At 46.1% G+C, this 19,953-nt stretch overlaps 1 protein-coding gene across 1 annotated transcript; it reads left to right on the top strand.

Annotated features, from left to right (window-relative positions):
• The first annotated feature begins 5,979 nt into the window (after window positions 1-5,979).
• Window positions 5,980-16,879, top strand: CD80 (CD80 molecule). Its single transcript, XM_010567643.1, has 5 exons — window positions 5,980-6,055; window positions 8,301-8,639; window positions 11,313-11,594; window positions 13,613-13,738; window positions 16,747-16,879. The coding sequence occupies exons 1-5, from the start codon at window positions 5,980-5,982 to the stop codon at window positions 16,851-16,853; spliced, it is 930 nt and encodes a 309-aa protein (XP_010565945.1). The 3' UTR covers window positions 16,854-16,879.
• The last annotated feature ends 3,074 nt before the right edge of the window (window positions 16,880-19,953 follow it).

Here is a 19,953-nt window from a genome sequence, read left to right as displayed (position 1 = left end):
TTCAGTCTGAACAGACCTCACTGTCAGACACTGCTACCTACCAGCCAAGAGAGCCCTTTCCCTGCATCACCCTGCCCTGCAATGCTCCCAGCTGGTGCCTCTGGTGGCCCCTGCCCAAGACTCTCATTTCACTCACTCTGTGGCTTTTGTAGCTTTCAGACACCTCTGGACTGCTTTGGTCTCATTTCCTTAGTCATCCTTCAGTTAATTACCATTTGCCATGCTGCACTCATATAGGGCTGTTTAATCTCTCCTCCAGCCAGTCCTCCAGCTGCAGGGTTATTGTCAAGGTTGTCATCTGCAGAGCACTTGTGAGTTAGTGCCTGAGCAGGGACCAGGTTTTTATAACAAGATAATGGCTGGCAGGCCTGTAGCGTTGTTAGCTGCACTGGTGAACATTGCTATGGCTGTGGGAAAGTACTTTAGAAGAAAAGGAAAAAAAAGTAGTTTTTCTAATTTTGAGTGGTCTTATGTGAAAGGTATTATACTTGATTTTCCTGGTTACTGGGCACTTTCACCTTCTATTAGTTTCAAGAGTGGGCTGGCTACTTGGGGATCATGTGAGGCAGTGAGATTTAGCAAGCACTGAAGAAAACTGTGGCCTTAAGTGTTGGGGAGGACCTCAACTTCAAAAGCTGTGCTGCAAGGACAGCAGTATGCATGGCAGTGGTACTGGAGGAATTAGGAAAATAATCTGACAACATCTTCAGCTGGGAGATAAATATAGAGGAAGTGCAAAGTGATCCAGTCAGCAAGAGACAGAGTCTGCAGGGGAAAAAAATTAACAAATTTATTTTTGTCTTTTTGTGCAACAAATCTCCCCCAAAGTCCTGTCTTGCACAACTGCCACATCTAGTTTCTGCCCTCAAACTGGGAAATCGTAAGAGTGGTGAGTCAGCTGCAGGAATTTGATCTCGAAAGGAACTAAAATATGCAAATCCTCTGAGAACATTCAGATTTAGTGTCCCTCCTGCCATTTTTTATTCTAGCAGGGTCACCCACTCCACATGCCGCGAAAGGAGAAAGGGGGAAGGTTCAGAAAGACGCTTCCCTTTGCTCCTTTCCCCAGGTCAAAGATGTCCTTTTGTCCCCGTTGCTGATGTCCCTGTCAATATGCAGCACAGGAGATAAGCAAGCACTCCTTCCTCTCCTCCCTGAGTGTGCAGCACCCATGTGGACGGCTCCGCAGCAAAGGGGAAGATCTTAAGATGCAATATAGTCCCTGTTCCACACCCAAGTACTTTGGCGTCTCATCTCCAGCTCCTTGCTTGGATCTGACCTCCTGGCTACTGCCAAGATTAGAAATTTGCCAACCGAAGGGTTGCGATCTTACTTGTGCTATAAACAAAGCAGACTGGACATACCCAGGTGGTGGGCTTGTCCCGGCTGGGCAGTGGTGACTCAGAACACAGTAGATCTTTATCTTAAGAAGTACCGAAATATGAGCTAGAGCAAAAGGGTGGGGTACCAGCTGGCTGGAGCTGCCCCAGTGCTGCAGTGAGTCCCTTTACCAAAGTTATTTCAGATTCCCTTTTGTCTTCTCAGTTGCTAATTGCAGATCGTGGAACTTTTTTGTGTTTCATGGAGTTTCCTTCCCTTTAAAGCCAGGTTTTTGACAGAGTTGTGACTCAGTAACAGCACTTCCTTTCATTCCCCATCTGGCTGGGTTGCCCTGCTGGCTTTTGTGGCAAAAAGGCTATCGGGGGTGTGTGAAATCTACTTTCTGGTGAGCAGCAATTAAGGCTGGAGAAAGCAGAGCATTCAGTCTGCAACCTGAAAAGGAAACCACAGTTGGAGGGAGGGCTTCAATGGGAGTAGTGAGTGTCTAAGAAACTGGGACCACATCGGACACTAGCATGTGTTGAGAGCCCCCTGTGAACCACTCTAAAATGAGTGTTACCTACAGTACATCACTGCTTATCAAAGTATTCTTAGGGAGGCAAATAAAATTGATAATTTCATTTGTCATCAATAGGGCCTCAAGTTAACAAGCTGCTGGGAAAAAAAAATGGGATTAGTCAGCACCCCCAAAGATGGGCTGTCTTTCTGTCTATAGACACAGGCAGGTGTCCTATGGGTTTCACAGTCACTTCGTGATTTCAAGGATTTCTTCACTTAAGGCTTTGCACATGAAACAAAACAGCATTAAAATGGAACGAAGACTGCTGAAGGAGTCAGGCACCAAAACACCGTGGGGATATTATAATAATTGCCAAATCATGTTGTATAGAGCTGGGAGAAGCAAGGTTACTGTTTTGTTCAGGAGGAATGTGGCAATGTGAAGATGGGAAGTACATAAAGCCAAGGAAGGGGTGCCATGCCTTTGCTATACCACTTGGCACCCTGAGGTTACGGCACAGAAACAAGCAGAGCTGAACTTTTAGAAAAACGTCTTTAAACTGTTTCCCTATCTCAGGCAAGTCATGACATCATTGTAAACTAGGATTAATCCTGTCACTTAATGGCCGCGGACATGCTTGACTAGCGTGAGTGGGTACAGGGAAGTGAGACTGAGTGGAACTGCTGCTGAATTAAGTACATTGCTGTTTTTCTTTGGGATGCCCTTCTCTTCTGCTCCTCTGTCTTACTGGATTTGGGATGAATAAGGGAACATGACCTTGCAAGAAGTCACCATGACATGAGTAAAACAAACTGGGTTTGCAGCTGCTTTGCTTTGCCAGAGCAGCCTAGAGCAGCTGAAGGGTAGCAGCAGGCCTGTAGTTTGTGACTGGAAGGCTGGGCTTGGGGCTGTGCAAGGGCAAAGGGCTCCTCCTTCCTCTGCATGCCGAGACCTCCCTTTGCATGCCTCGACTTGCTGGAATGCAGTCTGGGTAGAAGGAGCCTAGGAGGCTTACCAGGCACTCGTGCCTGGGTTAACATGCAGTCAGGGACTCCTTAAAGAGAACAGCCAGCAGGGCCTGCCAGCACCCACTTTCCTCTGTTCCATCCCATCTTTCTCACTGCATGGGGCCTTTAAGGTGAAAGGCAGAGGAAGATAGTGTTTTTACGCACTGCTGAAATGATGTCTCCACATAGAAGTTATTTGGGCATCTAATGGGGTCTTTCTGTGATCAGTGTATTCACAGGAGTCTGTCACAACACTGATTTAAATACAAAGCATTTCTTCACGTATTCCAGTGCAGTATAGGATGTTTGCTGAGCTTTAACTCCATGGAAAGCTTTGGGAGAATCTGATTCCTTACTGGTAAAATCACCTGGGTTAAAGAAAAGACCAAGGGGGAGTGTCTAGTCCTTTAAAGATAGCTTTTCAAAATTTCTCAATTTTTCAACTGATGACCTGTCTTGCTCGGAAATTCCCGTAAAGTACTGTGTTGTCCTCAAAGGATAATCCCTGCAAGTTTGGGGCAAATGTGCTATGCCCAGAAAACGAGGGGCCTGAGCTGCAGAATTACCTGGGGACTGTTGGGTGCGATTCCTGCACTGACCCCAGGGGATGGCCTCCAGGAGATATGTTTTCCTCAGCTGGCCCAGCCCCAGTTACCAGAAGTGCCTTTGCCTTGCCATGACATGATGTGCACCTCCTCCCAGAGCTGCCCCAAGCCCCTTTTTCCAGCCCACGTGCAGGCGGAGGGCAAGAAAGGTGTCAGCACCCCAGCAGAGTGGGAGTCCCAGGTGCATGGTCCTAGGCAAAGTCAGTGATGCCAATAATTAAGAGTAGAGAGACCAGCTGCTGTTGCAAAGATAAATAGGGAACCTTATGGGAAAAAAAAGCAATGCAGGGCTGTTTGGACCTTCCTGGTTTTGGAGGGTAGCTGACAATTTGCCTCAGAGCTTTTTGCAGGACTGTCAGTCGAAATAATGTGCAGGTCTTACCTGCTGCTTACACAGGGGCAAAGGATTCGAGGCCCACGAAGAAGGATCGTTCCCTTCACACATGTGGCTTTGTGGGTTGCTGTCATGGTTTAACACCAGCCAGCAACTAAGCACCATGCAGCTGCTTGCTCAGTCCTCCCTGCCAATTCTCCCCTCTGCACCCCACCCCTGCCGTGGGATGGGGAGGAGAGTCGAAAACAAGTAAAACTTGTGGGCTGAGATTAAAAGTTTAATAACTGAAATAAAAATAAAATAAAATATTCTAATAACAATAATAATTGTCATGAAAAAGAAGATAACAAAAATAGAGTGAAATATAACCCAAGAAAGACAAGTAATGCACAATGCAATTGCTCACCCCCCACTGACCAATGCTCAGCCAGTCCCCAAGCAGCCATCTGCCCCTCCTGGCCAACTCCCCACCAGTTTATATACTGGGCATGATGTCACATGGTATGTAATGCCCCTTTGGCCAGTTTGGGTCAGCTGTCCTGGCTGCGTCCCCTCCCAACTACTTGTGTCCCTCCAGCCTGCTTGCTGGCTGGGCATGAGAAGCTGAAAAATCCTTGATTAAGTATGAACACTACTTAGCAACAACTGAAAACATCAGTGTGTTACCAACATTATTGTCATACTGAACCCAAAACATAACACTATACCAGCTACTAGGAAGAAAATTAACTCTATCCCAGCCAAAACCAGGACAGTTGTTTGCAAAGCAAGGTAACACAAGGTAAGAGCAAAAAAAGGCAAAGCAGTTCAGAAGGGCAGAGAAATGCGAGATAGAGGGGAAAGAGAAAGGCTTTGGGGTTTCTGTTCACCAGGAATTATCTGAAGGTTTCCAACAGTTCAACGCTGCTTCTCTAGAGTGTTGTGTGGTCTTTTACTGCCTTTTACAGTCAAATGTCTCTGCAGGACTTCTGCCCCAGAGGCAATCTGCTCTCTCATACTGCCTGATTGTACGAGTGGTCAGGAAAACCAAGCTGTCTGTGGCTGGGGAATTTCTGAAACACAGCTTGGGCAAGGAGTAAAGGAAACAGGGATGGAGGCTCAACAGCTCTCCTGCTTGCTGACTCTTGGAGCATACAAGAAAGGATGGTTTTCCTCTACACTCACCTTTCAGTTCTAATTAGCCCTGCCATATGAGGCATCTGCAGCACAGACATAGTTTGAATGAAATGTTTTTCTGCCCGGGGAACAGAAAGTCAGCCCTTTCATTAGTTCAGCGTTGCCACACGCCGTGGGCTTCCAGAGACGGAGCAATGTGAGTGCACAGCAAGGGAGCGGGTGGGCTTCAGGTGGGTAGGAAGAGGAGGGATCTTTTTTTTCTAGAAAAGTCATTAAAAATTATTTCCACAGTGGATACCTCCCCCACAGCCTGGTTACAGAGAGCATTCAGCACAGAAATGGGACAGAACTGAATTTTCATTTTTGCTTTGCAGTTCACCTTTAAAGTGAAAGGGGACTTTTGTGGGGCTGAATGACTCTTCGTGGACTTTGGTTCCTTCAGGCTTGCAGCATTCAGGTTGCAGTTTCAAGGGTGCAGAGCCTTTTAAGGGTAGATGTGACATCAGCAGGAGTTTCCAGCCCCAGCACATGTACTGCGGAGAAGGTTTTTGTTCTCCTTTTGGTTGCAAAGGAGACTCTGAGGGGCAAGGCGTGGAGAACCTCATGCAACTCATGATGCGATGTCACCCTGACATTTACTGTACGCCTACTCTTCCCCTGTTGCTGCAAAAGAAAATAGAAAATTGTCTTTATCGGGCTCCACAATCCCAAAGTTTGACGGGCTGCTCTTGTGGGTCTCTCCAGTAGTAGTAAGAGCTGAACTGTGAGAACAAGTGAAGATGTGGTTGAAGGAAAAAACACATACACGCACAAATGCATGCAGACATGCAGGAGGAGGAACTTCAAGAATCACAGCGTAAAGTGGGATGCTTTTAAGGTGAACAGAAGGAAATGCTTTTTCACGCAGCATGTAATCAAACTGTGCAACTCATTGTCACAGGATGTTGTGGAAGCCAAAAATATATGTGCATTCCTGAAGGGTTAAGAACTCTCCCTGAAGGGCAGGTCTAGCAGTAGCGATTAAACTGCTGATGCCAAGAAATCCCTAAATTCCTGGCTACCAAAGGTTGGCAGGGTATGGCAGTTTTTATCCTGTGTGGTGTGGAAGAACTAGTTTTTCTACCATTTGGCTACCCGTTGCTGGCTGACACAGGTCAGCGGGCTGAGTGGGCTCCTGGTCTGCCCCCAGTCTGGTTGCTCAGAGTCTGCGATGCATTCTAAGGGGAAGTACAGGTTGGGGGGGGGGGGAACTGAGTTTGAATCTTTCCCTTTGGAAGACCAATGAAGTGGCTGAGTGGAGGGAAACCAGTTAAATGAGAAGTTGCTCGTTTAATTATGTATTCTATTTTATTTAATTAATATTAAAACATTCCATAGTGCTGCCAGGACCTCCCCAGGATTTTTCAGTGTGTTTCCTACAGGTTTAACATAAAGCGTGCAAGTGGGACAGGGGTAGGTGTGCTGCAGGGGAGCGGGGTGAAAGCTTAGTTCATGTTCTGTCCCAGGCTCTCTGCCTAGGCTTAACTTCAGCAAGCAGCCCCCACTGCTGCCCCAGGATCCAGCTGTGCTGATGCACTGGCTGAGCATCTGCTTGTCTCCCTCCAGTGCTGGCAGCTGGAGGATTGCGAAGCATCTCATCAGGGTGTGCTGCTGGGCACAGGTCAGCATGCTGCAGGGGTCTTGCTGCCGGCTGTGTGATGGCATCCCAAGGGTCTGCGAGTCAATGCTATGAAAACGAGCCCTGGCCGGCAACGAGCTTGTGGCAGTTTTGGACACTTCAGCTGGTCTGAATGTCATAGCATCCCAGTCACAATCTGAGCACTGCACTCTATGCCTGTGTATAGTGTGGCTGTTGTTAGGCATTAGCTGTGACAGTAATGTGTGAGCCAGCATCAGCCAGACTTTTTTAGGGTTGGGTTGCAGATCTTACGCTCAGCTTTGTCAAGCGTTCGGTTCACGCTTCAGGCAGAGGCTTTGCATGTGGGGTCTCACCTCCACCAATGGGCGATGCTGCACTCTCCCCATCAGTGGCGTACCACCTGGTCAGGACTTCCCTGCTTTCTCTCTCAGACATGTTTACTGAAATCTGTTTGGCAGGGAAAGAAGAAGTAATTTGAATCTTCTCAGTCCTGAGGCCAGCTGTTTCCTTGTTTTTCCACTCTCAGTCAATGGAGTGCAACAGATTGGTATCCCCTTTCCGCTACTGGAGATGGGTGCTAAGGTAGTGAGGCTGAGACAAGCGGGGCAAATGTAAAGCAACCTGACCTTCTGGACTAATAAAGCAGGCTGCGCAGAGATAAGCCTCATCCTGAAGCTTGCACAAACCCAGGCAAAAGCCCAACCATCTGCCCTGGCCTTGGTGCAGCACAGGACCGCACGTCAGTCAGTACTGGGTCACTCTTCGAGTAACAGCAGGAGCTCCTTGGTAGGCTGCTCCCTCACGTATCAGGTCCTGGCTCCTGCAAGCACCTACCCACTGGAAAGAGGAAGGAAAGTGGGAAAGCAGGGCTGATTACAGGAGTGGAGTGCATAAAAGTTGTAGCACGAAGCAGAGGGATTACTGCTAACCTGATCAAAGTTGCACCTAATTTTCTCCAGCCAAGGTCTTGACTTGTTACTGTAGGCACATGCCTGTATACTAGGTGTGGCACTGACACAGTTGCTGGGCAGGAGTTGGGGAATGCCTGTGCTGGTTTGCAAGTAATCCCAAGGGAGGCCCATGGGCCTTCGCAAATACAAATTTGTTTTAGCTAGACTAGGCAAAATTGTTCATTTGCTAATACTAGGAGGCTAATGACAGCGTGGCTGTAACCTTTGTTTATCGCTGTAGGTTTGCTTCCAGCTTCTGGGATCTTGAAAGCTTTGGGTTGTTTGTTTTTTTAAGAAAAAACACCTTCCCCAAAAAACCCCAAACCCCCAAACTAATAGTCCACTGTGGCCTTGTTTGGCATGCAGGGAACCCACTGGAGGGTGACACAGACTTTCCAAACACTGAGCTCTGAAAAGGGAGAGCAGAGGAGGTAGCGGTTTGGGCATGTATGTTTTTATCCCCGTACATGAATAATGGCAATTTTTTACTCTGAGGTGTGTTTTTTTTAAGGGGCCAGCAAAATTTCTGTTCAGGCAGGTAACTCTCCTGCCTTCGCCTTCAGTAAGCCATGCAGAAATCATTGTGTGCCCTCTAGCTCAGGATCCTAAGTAGGACTGGAGCATCACGTAAGAGGCAATGCCAAGGGAGGCCTCCCCTCAGTGCAGGGCTGAAGTTGTAAACAGCTTGGTGGGTGGTGGAGTACATTAGCAGGTACAGACAGAGCTGAAAGAGGTAAGCTCTATGCAGCAGGTCCTGGCACAAGGCTATACCACTGTCTCACTGACTTTTGTTTACCCTCCACCTACAGGCTATGCACTGGAGAAGAAAGTGGTCAAAAGCAAAGTGGGAGAAAAAGTTGGCTTGCCTTGTTGTCATGAAATTCCCAGCTCGGAAAGCCTACATAGTTACCGGGTCTACTGGCAGAAGAACACTACAGAGGTAGTGCTTGCCTACGCAGAGGGGAAGATGATCTCCAAGCACAAGCAGTACGTGAACCGGACAGAGATGGATGCCAGGAACCTCACCCTGTGGATCTCCCCGGTGGAAATCCTGGACAATGGCTCTTACCAGTGTATAGTTCAGCACCGCAGACTTTCGCAGAACTCAGTTGTTGTGTGTGATGAGTCTGTCACCCTCTTTGTTACAGGTAGGTGGATTGCCTCCCAATATCTGAAGCTTTCTGGTGCCAGCCTCTGGTGGGTAAAGGATGCTCCTCCAAGCTTTAGTCATAATGTAGCAGATAGACTTTCACAGGAAGTCTAAAAGAGTGCCAGAAGGTCTGTTAACTATTTCCATTCTAGCAGCCTCCCTCCTTACCTTTCCAAAGCTACCCCAGCTACAGAAAATTTGCCTTTCCCACCACCCCAACAACCTCCCCTTGATGCCTCCCTCTTGGGAAAGGACCCCTCCCAAGACACCTCCCCAGGTACCACTGCTGCTGGGTGCCCTAGGCCACCTCTGCCCCCTGCTGTCTTTTGGGCAAAGCAGACACCCAGCCCTTGGCGCAAGGGAAGTGTCCAAGCTGAAAGAGGAATGGGGTGGCATTGTTCTTCTGTGACTGCAGCAGCATCCCAGCCCTGCATCCAACCCCTGGGGAGCCCAGGCTCTCTGGGGGGGCTGGCCAGCCGTGCTGCAGATCCACAACCTAAGGCTGAACTCAGCTGGAGATTTGAGGCTTTTTACCTTAAAGAAACAACCCGAGTTCCTTTGCTCAAAACGAATCTGAATCTTTTCTTGGAGGCTACAAAAAGTTCCACTGACATTATTTTCCATTTCTAACACTGTTTTTGTGGCGGTTGGTTTCAACCAGAGGCAGAGATACTGGTAAGATATATAAATATATACATACATTTGAATACCTTTAGCAGCACAGAGTTCCAGGAATCTTCCAGACAAGTCAGTGAATGAATATTCCCCATCTGGAATGAGATTCATCAGCAAAAATAACCAGGCTCCTGAGGTTTGGCCATTGTCTGCTTGTCTGAGGGCATGGTGGGCATGTGTGCAAGGAAGTAAATTTAGCGATCTTTCTGGGAACTGACATGAAAAAAGGGAAGTGCACTGCCAGCACCCTCTCTAGCTGTGAGGGCTGAGGAGTTAACTGCATGAAAAATGTGAAACAACAGATCTCTTTTCCTCCCTGCAAATACTCCAGTTTCTTTCCTTCCAGAAATCCCCTTGCTGTCTTTACAGGCCAGTTGTAATACTTATGGTAGACTTTGGCTCCCTTTGGTAAAGTGGGATCAGTTATTGTGGGGATCAGGAAAGGGAAAGCTCCCCTCACCCCTGCTGGAATCAGGCTAACCTGAGAGAGGTGGAAAGGTGTTACTCCTTGGTGACTGATCAGGGAGCCTTGGTGAGGCCAGCTGGGATGTTTGAAGGGACTTTCCAGACTGGATGTCAATGCCGTATTGCTCAACAGATAGTGGGCCTGGAAGGAAATCCGGGTCTCTCCTTGTGTGCCGCTGTTTGGCTGTGCAATGTTGAGCAACTTTCTTTCACTAATTACTAGTTACTCGCAAGCCTAGACCATGGGTTTGTGGTCAGCACAAGATGCACAACGACCAGAAGGCTGTCTGCCTTGTGCAGATCCCAGCAGTCATGTGGTCAAATGATGAGTCAGGCAGGGAGCAATCGCAGACAAAACCTTAGCTGCTCCAAAAAGGGTCATTTTGCAGTGAGTTGAGCAACACGCTCTAGCTCTCTGCCTGGCCTTGCCGTGGCTGGGGCTAGCACCTGCAGGGGTGTGCAGGCTATGGACCTACAGCTGGCAGGGGTGGGAGGGAGAATTTGGTCCCTTTGGCAGCAGCGGTGTTGGTGTGACTTATGCCCACCAGGAAGCCACACGCTGAGTTTCTTTTCCTGACTGGTGCCTCTCTTGCTAAAGATGTGGTCCCATGGAGATTCTTCCAGTGGGAGAGTTGCCTTAAATAGTTCCTTTGCCACCCCTTGCCTCCTCCTCCTCACCCTGGGCTCTTCATTGCAACCTATGGGCATCCTTAGTTTTAGTAATGCAACTGTTTACAGTAACATGGTGAACCAGATTGGCAAAGGGAAGAGGGCTAAAAAGATCACCACCTTTCTTCTCCTTCTTCACTCATTAGTCCTCTCATCCATTTCACCATGCAGCCTCACAAACACTTACAGCAATACATCTGACCAGGCAGAAGGGCATGGAACAAGCTGTGTGGCTGGGAAACCTCTGAAAACTGTCTTTGGCAATGAGAAAAAAGTCCAGTGAGAACATGGTCTGAGAGGACCTGTGTATTGCTATGCATTTTTGCAATGACTATTATGACTTGGTCTTACTCTCAGCTGAGCCTTCTGGAGGGGCTCTCATGCAGAAAATGTAATTCAGTCTCTTGCTGGCCATCCCAGTTGAGAGACCAACATGTGACTCGCCTCCTTTCCCAGCAGAGATGGACCCACTGTGAGCTTCTGGCTGGGAAGGGACTAATGGGGGGACACACGACACTGTCTACCATTACCTGTAATACAGATTTTTATTCAGTCCCATATTTTTCTTACCTGTTTTATGATTCCTTCTGTTGTTCCACAAACTGCTGTATGTGGAGGGAAATGGTGGCATTGGAGAGGTGCGGTCATGAAGTCTGTGTGCTACCCAGGGAGGAGAAGCAGCAAAGGCCAAGGCCGTAGCCAGTCAAGGCTGTGGGGAGAATGCTAAGGCACAAGAAAGGCCAAACAGGTTATGACAGAGGAAGAAGGCCCTGTGAGGAGTCTTTGCTTTGACCGTGGGTGATCAGGACTGCAGCCCTCACTGTAATCTGACAGAATGGTAACTAAATCTTTCTTGCTTCAGCTGACTTCAGTAAGCCGAACATAACAGCGGAAGTATTGGCTGATTCCTGTGAATCAACTGAGATGGTGGTAAGATGTTCCTCTTATGGAGGTTTCCCCAAACCCAAACTCTCTGGAGCTCTCGACAACGAGTCCACGGCGTGGAATGCCAGCTGGGTATCCGAGTCCAGCCTCAGAGCGTACAACGTCACTGGCAAACTGTGGCTCAATGTGACCAAAGACATCAGCTTCACTTGCTCCGTGGAATACAATGGCTTTGCCGAGTCCACCAGTTTGCTTCTGAGTAGGTTTTATTAATAGTTTGGATTACAAAACCATTTTGCTGAATCTGCTGAGTTGCGTCTCTGAGAAAGCAGTAGATTTTGTGTATCTGTTCATGCAAGGATGACCGAGTGATCCCACCTGTGAGCTGCACACCAAAATATTTCAAAGGCTGTAAGACAGCGGGGGGGGAGAGGAGAGTTATGACAGTGACTGACAAACAGAGACAGCTCTGTCTTTCTGCTGCTCTACCGTGTCGCAGCTGGGCTGAGAGACCAAGTGGATCCTGTTGTGATCTGGTGATGTCAGCCTCAGTGGCTCCCACAGGTTGGGGTTGCCACCATTCAGTGCCCCTCTATACCAGCATGATCTGGCTGCCAGTTGCGTGGTACAGACCTGGTGTTCGAATGGAGGGACTTGAGAAATGTGTGTGCCTTAAAAGCCACAGGTTGCAATTAAAAAGAATTTCCTCATTTAACAAGCATGTTTGTTCCTGCTTCAGTGACAGAAACTGTCAGCTGGGGTCTAGACAAAATTCTGCTTTCATACACATATTTAATATAGGGTTAACTCATACAGAAAAAAAATCCATCACTGTGCGTGGCTTAAAAGTGAGAACATAATAGATGAGTCTGTGCTTTGAAAAGCTTGAGGCACAAGTGGGAACAGCGTGGGGGAAGGCAGTACACTACAGTCCAGATGTTTTGCAGTAGAAGGGGATTTGCAAGAAAATTCTTAAAGCCAAAAGGATTTTTTTTTTTTAATGTTGTTACAAAAAAGTATTCTGAAATGTCTCTGGGTCTGGTGTTTTCATCAGATAAGGGCACCTTCAAGGGAAGCTAGAGAAGTGCTATTTTTCCTAGGGAATCTTACCTTATTCATCAAGGTACCTTATTCATCAATCTCACTAAAATCAAAGGGGCTCATGAGGAGAGGTGCCATTCAGCTTCAGGACGAATGCCAGAAACCAGTGCTTTATGAATATTGGTTATCGCTGGATGTAGTGCATAATGTCCCTAGAGATGGTAATGGAAGAATGTTATGAATATCATACCACATAGAAAAGGAGGGCAACAAAAAAAGTAATAATAGAAATACACTTTTGTCACACATATTCTTAGAGGAGGGTGCAATCAGCAGTGACAACCACAGTCACAAAACCCGCACTTTTGGATTTTTAAGATGTGGAATGACTCCCATTTTGGTATGATGGAAATGGTCCTCCAAACAAGTCTTTCATGAACACAAAGTTCCAGACAGAATACAGCCTCTGGTAAACGTAGGAGGCAAACCCTACAGTGGAGGGGAAGATTGTACAGCAGATCAGGCTAGTGTCTTAGAAGCTGAATGATCCTTAATTGTGCCAGAGACAGACAATGAAAACCTGAAGATCTATGAACATGCACCAAGTCTGTCCCTCCTGTTGAATTAGGGTTGTCTTGTACTGTACAAGAATGGCCCGTTATCTGCTCTAGTCTCCAAGTGGCAGAATGGGCATCTCCAGTGGTAAAAAGCCAAAGGCTCCAGATCCACTGAAACTGAACTCTGCCACAACACTCTTTTCCTGCCATGCAGAAAAAAATCTATTCTAGTCTGTTTAATGCATCATTCTCCATCACCTGTGAATTCAGTGGGGAAAAAATTAGGCATAAATCTGGTGAAAACAGTAAGAAAAACTGCAGAGTACCTTTGAGAATGGAAGTTTTCTAGATATAGACTCAGACTTTTCCACCAAGCCTAACCAGTTTCTTTAAAAACAGCTTAGGTGTTTTTAAATATTGCCTGTCTCAGTCCTGTTCTGGACAAAGACCCATCATTTCGGATTCTGTGGATATGTTAAAAATTTCAGCACAAAGCAAATTTGGAGAATGGAAGAAATTTAGGTGCCAGCTTTGTTTGTTTACTGAACAGGTATATTTTCAGGCTGAATATCTGAGTTAGAATTTGGCCAGAACCACCAAAATTCATATAGCTGCTCTTACATGAAAATGCCAATATGTTGTTGGGCCCTTTATTTATGTTTTATTTCTTCTGTCTCAGGAAAAACAAAGGAGTGCGTTGTCCCTACTGTGCCTCCATCTTATAATGTCATTACTGCTTCAAGTATCATCATAATCACCTTCCTTTTGGCTATCACCCTTGCAGCACGATACCTCCCAAGGCATGGTAAGTATAGCTCCTTTTTCAAGAAACAGTCTCTTACTGCTTATGGAGTTTCTATGCAAAATACACATTTATAGAAACTATACTGACACACTAGATATTTTTGTACCTTCTTCTCATTTCCTTTTTCTCTTTTTTTTTTTTTTTTTTTTTCAATGCAACATCTACTGTCACAAAATCTAAGTCCAGCTCAGGACTTTCCTAAGTTTTGTGTGCAGGCAGCGCTAGGGTTCAGGTTTGAGAGTGAAGGGGTGATGGGGAGTTTTGACAGCAGATCAGAGTATTTCCAAAATCAGGGGTATACAGAATTGAAGACATGCACAAAGGTCCCTTTTTATATATTAAGATGCTTGAAGATGCCAAGAATCTTGGTGATCATGATAGATAGAGCTGAGCACTGACAGTTTCAGAATGGGATCTCTCTACCACCCTACTTGGACAATCCCTCAGAAAAATCACAGAGCCAAAGTTACAAAACTATATAGTGCTAGGTCCACAGAAAGGACTTAAGCATAGCATGTCCCACTTTTAGGAGAACCCCAATCAGGAGAGATGGATTTGTCGTCTTTGTGTGGCCAAAACCAGCACAGGTGAGGTGCCCTGTCCCACCCTATGAAGTCTTCAGTAACTCCAGACATGTCTCCAGGAGTTTTTCAATGGCAAAGGGGACCTCAAGCATCTCAGGGTTAGCTGGCAGCTGAGTAGACTGGTTTTTGGGGGGGTTTTTTGTGGCTCAAAAAAATCTCATCCATTAGTTGTTGCTCCTAATCATGTCTAAGGTGACCTAGCCAGAAGGCCCCTGAAGATCAGGGTAGACATCTATTGGCTTTATAAAGGCAGCTAGGAATCCAGCCAGTATTGAAAGTCAACAGCAGTAGATGTCCTATCCACACCCCGTTAGCAGCTTTGAAAAGCCGCCCTGGAGAAAGACAGCAGGCCTTGCAACACGTTATAAATATCACCCAATCAAGTTCTGTCAGTCACTGGGGAGGTCAAGTCTGGAGACAAGGATACCTCACTGAGAGCGCTCTGTGTTCAGTCCACTTCAACCAGAAGCCACCAGTCTGAGCATCTTAACTCATCATGGTCGCAGTGGTATCCCCAGTTGGAAAGTTATTTGCTAGGCAGCAGGGACTCAATTCACTTCACTAGGGGCACTTTTAAGTTTGTCATGCTTGTTTCTTCTGCTATGTCTATTTCACCTTCAGACAAGTTCACTCTCAAGTCAGAGTTGTGGAGGTAGCATTTTGTTTGAACAATTTTGAGCATTTTTTTTTGAGCATTTTTCCTTTCCCCTCCTCACCAACCACATCCCCTCAAAAACCAGTGTGACCACTAAGTCAGGCTAGGCTAATTTTATTTTTGGTGTTTTATCACAAAGAAAGGAAGCTTCTGGAAGGCAGTGACTCTTGTCTACACCTGTGCACCTCCTCATTTTCCACTCGTGCCCCTGTGACACCAGTGCTGGTTCTCCCCTGCTGTTCCCTGGGGCTATGTCAATGGGAAAGCAGCAAGCAGGTTGAGACCAAGAAAATCACAGCTGATCACAGCCTGTGCTGTCAGCTGCATGGATAATGAACTTCTAATTATAGGAGAAAATGAACTGGAATTGAAAGATTTGGCTCTAAACAAATAAAGGCTGGAAATTAAAAGGTTCCTTACCATTAAATCAGTAAGATTCTGGAGCATTCTGAGATAGCCTTTTATATAGAAACCAAATTGCTTTTAAAGTACATGTAAAAAGCGTACCAATGTGGTAGAATGGGATCACCTGCAAGAGCACAGGACATGGCTGCATAAACTGGAATTTCCCTTTCAGTCCCATTTTCCTAATATGCACAAGGATTAGATTTGCTGAGTCAGGTGGTGCTATTTTGTACTGCCACTTTCCAGACCAGGCGTATACTGTAAGAAACTGAAGCTAGAGCTTCAATCCAACTTCCCAGTTTGCACAGTTGTCACGTTTTGGTGCTGCTTTGTATTGCCACCTGTCTGGGAAGGGAAATACCTGTCCTCAGAGTGCTTCCTGTTGGTGTTGCTACAGGTTACCTTTCAAGAGCTATTGTGGGAGCTCAGAATAGGTCTGAGAGTACTTCTGTTGTTCTGGCATATGGAAAGCTGAGTTGAGAGCTGCCTTGATGCTAAGAGTGGTTTCTGAGCTCAAAAAGCCATGCTTCAAAGAGCTGAAGTGTGGGAGGGAAGAATAGAAAGATAGAGCAAAACGGAAATAAGAGTTCTCAGATGCATGATTGTGGTGGTGACCAAAACATGTAGATGTTTGTTGAGGTTCAGAACCCTCTACTTTGAGGAGCTCACAGCCTGTCTTTGCAGTAATTTAAGAATGGAAACTCTCTAGATTTTTTGGCTCTTCATTAATTTAACGCAAAGCACCAAGAGTAGACTGAAATTAGAGGTCACTTAAAGAATAGCTTAGAATCCTTGTTGTAAAACTTGTGCAAGTACAATTTGCTGCAATAGTACAGAAAGATTCAACTTCAATTATTAAAACAAAATTGTTCATAGATGCTGACATACTAAGGGGACCTGTTTAATCTGAACTCCTTTTAAAGCACTGAAAGAGTTGGTTGGCTGGTTCTAACACTAGTGTTCTTTCACTTGCTTGGTAAACTGCATTTAGTGACATGTAACTTTTACCATTATTTCCCTTCTGTCCTTATCTTAGCATGTAGCAACCTGTCTTTGTGCCAGGCTGAGATCCTAGCCCTATGCTAATGAGAACTGTTTTATCCATATGACACTGTATAGATAACATTTACATGTAACAGAGCTTTCTATCAGATCAGGCTATGGCTATGGGCCAGCCGTATTCAGATGTACTGCAGGGATGAGTCCTGCCAAGGAAGAATAGAAGTAACTGGAGCTACAAGATTTGTTTTTCTTTAATTTCTTCTCTCCTTTCTTCCCACTCTCAGTCATACTTTACTTTGTTGAAGAAGGCATTTGGATTCAGCTTTTTTATCCAGATACTAATGAGGTGTCTTCTTTTTCAGTCTGTTCTCACTGTTGTAAGCCTCAGGATTCAGTGGAAGAGGGTGTGAAAGAATGTATGAAGCCACCTGTGAGCTCTAAAGTGACATCTGAAACATCATCTGTATGACCAGATTGCATTTGCAGGTAGTTTTCTTCCACGATTCTTCTCTTGGCAAAATAGCTTCTCAAATACTACTAGATTCTAGGGTGATGTTAGCTCACAAAACCATGTATGGCTTTTAATATGAGTGTGTGCTGTCCTTAAGGGTAAATAAAAGCGGTAGGGCCCTATTGCCAACTTGGACACATGGTGTTTCCTGGTCAGGTAACTAGAGGAATGATGCTCATGTTGCTTGTGGGGCATTGCTTTGTTTGGGTTATTTCAAATTTCTAGAAATGAATCTAGTGAAAAATGTTAGAGGACCAAATTTCCTGGGCTGCTAAGCTGCTTTCTCCACAGAATTGGCCCTGCACGGATGGCGTGCAAGTTTTTGTGGCGTTCATTTCCTTAACTAACATTAATTTTTAGGGACTAAATGGGGATGGGGGGAGAGAGAGATGAAAGAAAAGGAACATTTGACAACTTTGACTGTCAGTGTCTCCTCTGAACCTGTGTAAGGAAGCTGGTTAATATCTGAGAGGTGGGTTTGTAGCATGGTCATCCATCTGTCAAGATATGCAGTGACATCCCTTGCCGCTGCCTTTGTGCTCATTTTATGGGCCTCCTAACTAAGAACGGCGCAGTCTTTTAGTTCCTCTCCTGTTGGACTCATTTGTGAGTAGCTCATCGCTGCTACAGGTCCCACGTGAGGCTTCATCCCCTAGAGGTTATTTCTGGCTGATGCCCTGTGAGCCATGTGCCTGATCCAATACATTAACATGGGAACATCCCTGATGATAGAAATGAAGGATTGACCAAATGGTGGTGAGGGAGAGGTGAACAAGAGAACAACTCCAGCTTTTCCAGTAAGATCAGCAATGCTAGTCCACTTCTGAGATATCTCCCATTCCCTTCAGCAGCTGGAGGAATGGAGAAGGAAAAGTTTCCCCTCTGAGGCTTGCCCAGGAAACACTCATATTTTAAAAGGAGTTACTTTCGATAATGTGGTGTTGTGAAGGATGGGCTGGGGAAAAGTCTGGCTTACCAAGGCTTTATGACTACAAAGCATTATATTCATTTTGGCTTGAAAGCTCAGCAGTGTTCAGGGCTGTGTCCTCCAAAAAGACATTTTTGAAGTCAAGAGACTTAAGGAAAGATTAGCAGCTAACTGTTCTTATTCACATCATTATCCAGGTGACTGCATTTCCTGCTCTCACCACAGCATGCTGAATTGCCAGGGTAATGCCGTAGAGTAACAGCTGTGGAGTTCTAGAAGTCATGAATTTGTCATGCTGTGCGTTGCAGTAATCTAAAAGCTTAACATTTTTGAGATGGAAAGGAGGGGAAACGATCATTGAGGCCACTCATCTCATTTCCAAACCTGACCACCCACTCATGTTTTCCTCTGGGGAAGGCCCTATCTGGAACAGATACTAGAGCCTTGGTTAGCATGAATTCCGGGGAGTTTTGTGATGGGAGTGGCAGGAGTTCACCTACTGAATAAATCCATTCTGCCACATTCCTCTTTAATAATTTTTATAAAAGTTTGCCAGGCTTTTTCTGTAAGTGGCTGGTGTTTCCCAACTCCAGTGCCTAGAACGGCTGCTGCCTGTGGACAGGGATGGAAGCTGTGCTTCCTTAGTGTCTGACTGTCACCTTGTAATGGTGTGATATGCTGGGCCATGTCCTATAGCTGCTTAAATAGGGTAGTGCAGTCATTAGTCATCTTCACTTCGCAGAGAGATAGCACCTCTGTACGGTCCAAAGGTTTTCACAGTAAGTGTGCAGCCAGTCTGTAGCTCACTGTAGTGCCTGTCTAGAGCTGCCGAGCTCTGAACAGCTCTGTCTTTACTGTAATAGGAGCCCTCTTGTGGAGGGCTATCGCAGGTGATCCCCATTTGTCTCGGCTCTACAACATTCTGGCTTACATTTAGGATTAAGAAGAAGGGGGGGAAAATCAGTAAAATCTTTTCTTTGTGTCCCTTAGGTTTCTTATCCTTTGTATTCTGCACTGCAGTCCTCACTGTTCGTTGTACAGCAATGCTTATTGCGTTGACCCTTTGGCTCTCTGAAAGGGGATGACAGCAATAGAAAACGCTGCTCAAGAAGACTGACAACATAATCTTGTGTGAATGAATACAAAACCCCACCTACGCCACAGAAGCCGTCGGGTACTCTCGTTACAACAGGGTCACTGAATTCCAACTGGGAGGACCCTCTGTGTTCCTGCAACGGGGCAGAAGAGGAGCGTTGTCAGCATTGACATACCAGTTCAAGAGTTTGGGATCATCTGGCTTTGATGCTGCCTGTATGAAAATGAGGGGGCCAGCAGAACCCTAGCAGATAGCCCACCCCCATCTACCCCTTTAGTAACGCAGAGCTGGCCTTTGGGAGACCCCAGACCCCGACACACAATCTCAGGTCAGGCTGTGCCTCCATGTTGCAACTAGGAGCAGCTAAAACTTCTTTTATATTCAGCCTCGCACGGGTATCTACCAGTACTGTTCTTTGTGCTGGAGGACTTTGGATTTGGACTTGACCATTACAGTTACATGTCCTTCTCTGCTAAAGAGGCAATAATGCACACACTTTTCATGAAAAAGCACCTTGAGGTGAGACTATATGCCTTATGCTTATTTTCAGTGCTATGAGACTTTTTAGGGAATGATACATACTGACGGCACACCTAACAGCTAACTAATATTGCTTATCTACAGCAGTGGCACAAGTTCTCGTAACATTTCTCTCCTGAAAGGATGGCCTCGACAAGCCAGGTACCACGATACAGCTCCTCCATTAAATTACTAAGAGATACAGGAGCACATCTGACACAGCGCAGCCCGCTGGTGGTGTGTGTGTGTGAGTACATGCATGTGCACACCTTTGCGCATACACGTGTAGAAGATTTTATATGCATTCCTTCCTACCCACACTTGTAAAGCCCCATTTAAATTTCTGTAACACTTGGTGGTTATCTCACGTGTATCTACTGTAATGAAATGTAACTCGGGGCCTTGCTTCATAAACATAGGTCTGCTTTGATTTGTACATTTGCATAGGAATACTTGTTAGTGTAGGCTCTCCAGATTCTTCGGACTCTCTCACAGTGACACAGGGATTTACTGTG

Source organism: Haliaeetus leucocephalus, unplaced genomic scaffold, assembly GCF_000737465.1.
Source record: "Haliaeetus leucocephalus isolate CR32 unplaced genomic scaffold, Haliaeetus_leucocephalus-4.0 Scaffold228, whole genome shotgun sequence".
In the NCBI taxonomy this organism is placed as follows: domain Eukaryota; kingdom Metazoa; phylum Chordata; class Aves; order Accipitriformes; family Accipitridae; genus Haliaeetus; species Haliaeetus leucocephalus.
The sequence above is the reverse complement of the archived record's forward strand: the minus strand, read 5'-3'. Positions and strand labels throughout refer to the sequence as shown.

Bases quoted from the DNA above. Each gene is read 5' to 3' on its own strand.
- CD80 (XM_010567643.1), top strand. From the start codon at position 5,980: ATGGCAGTTTTTATCCTGTGTGGTGTGGAAGAACTAGTTTTTCTACCA. The intron at 8,640-11,312 runs GTAGGTGGATTG...TTCTTGCTTCAG, and splicing joins TGTCACCCTCTTTGTTACAG to CTGACTTCAGTAAGCCGAAC. The intron at 13,739-16,746 runs GTAAGTATAGCT...CTTCTTTTTCAG, and splicing joins ACGATACCTCCCAAGGCATG to TCTGTTCTCACTGTTGTAAG.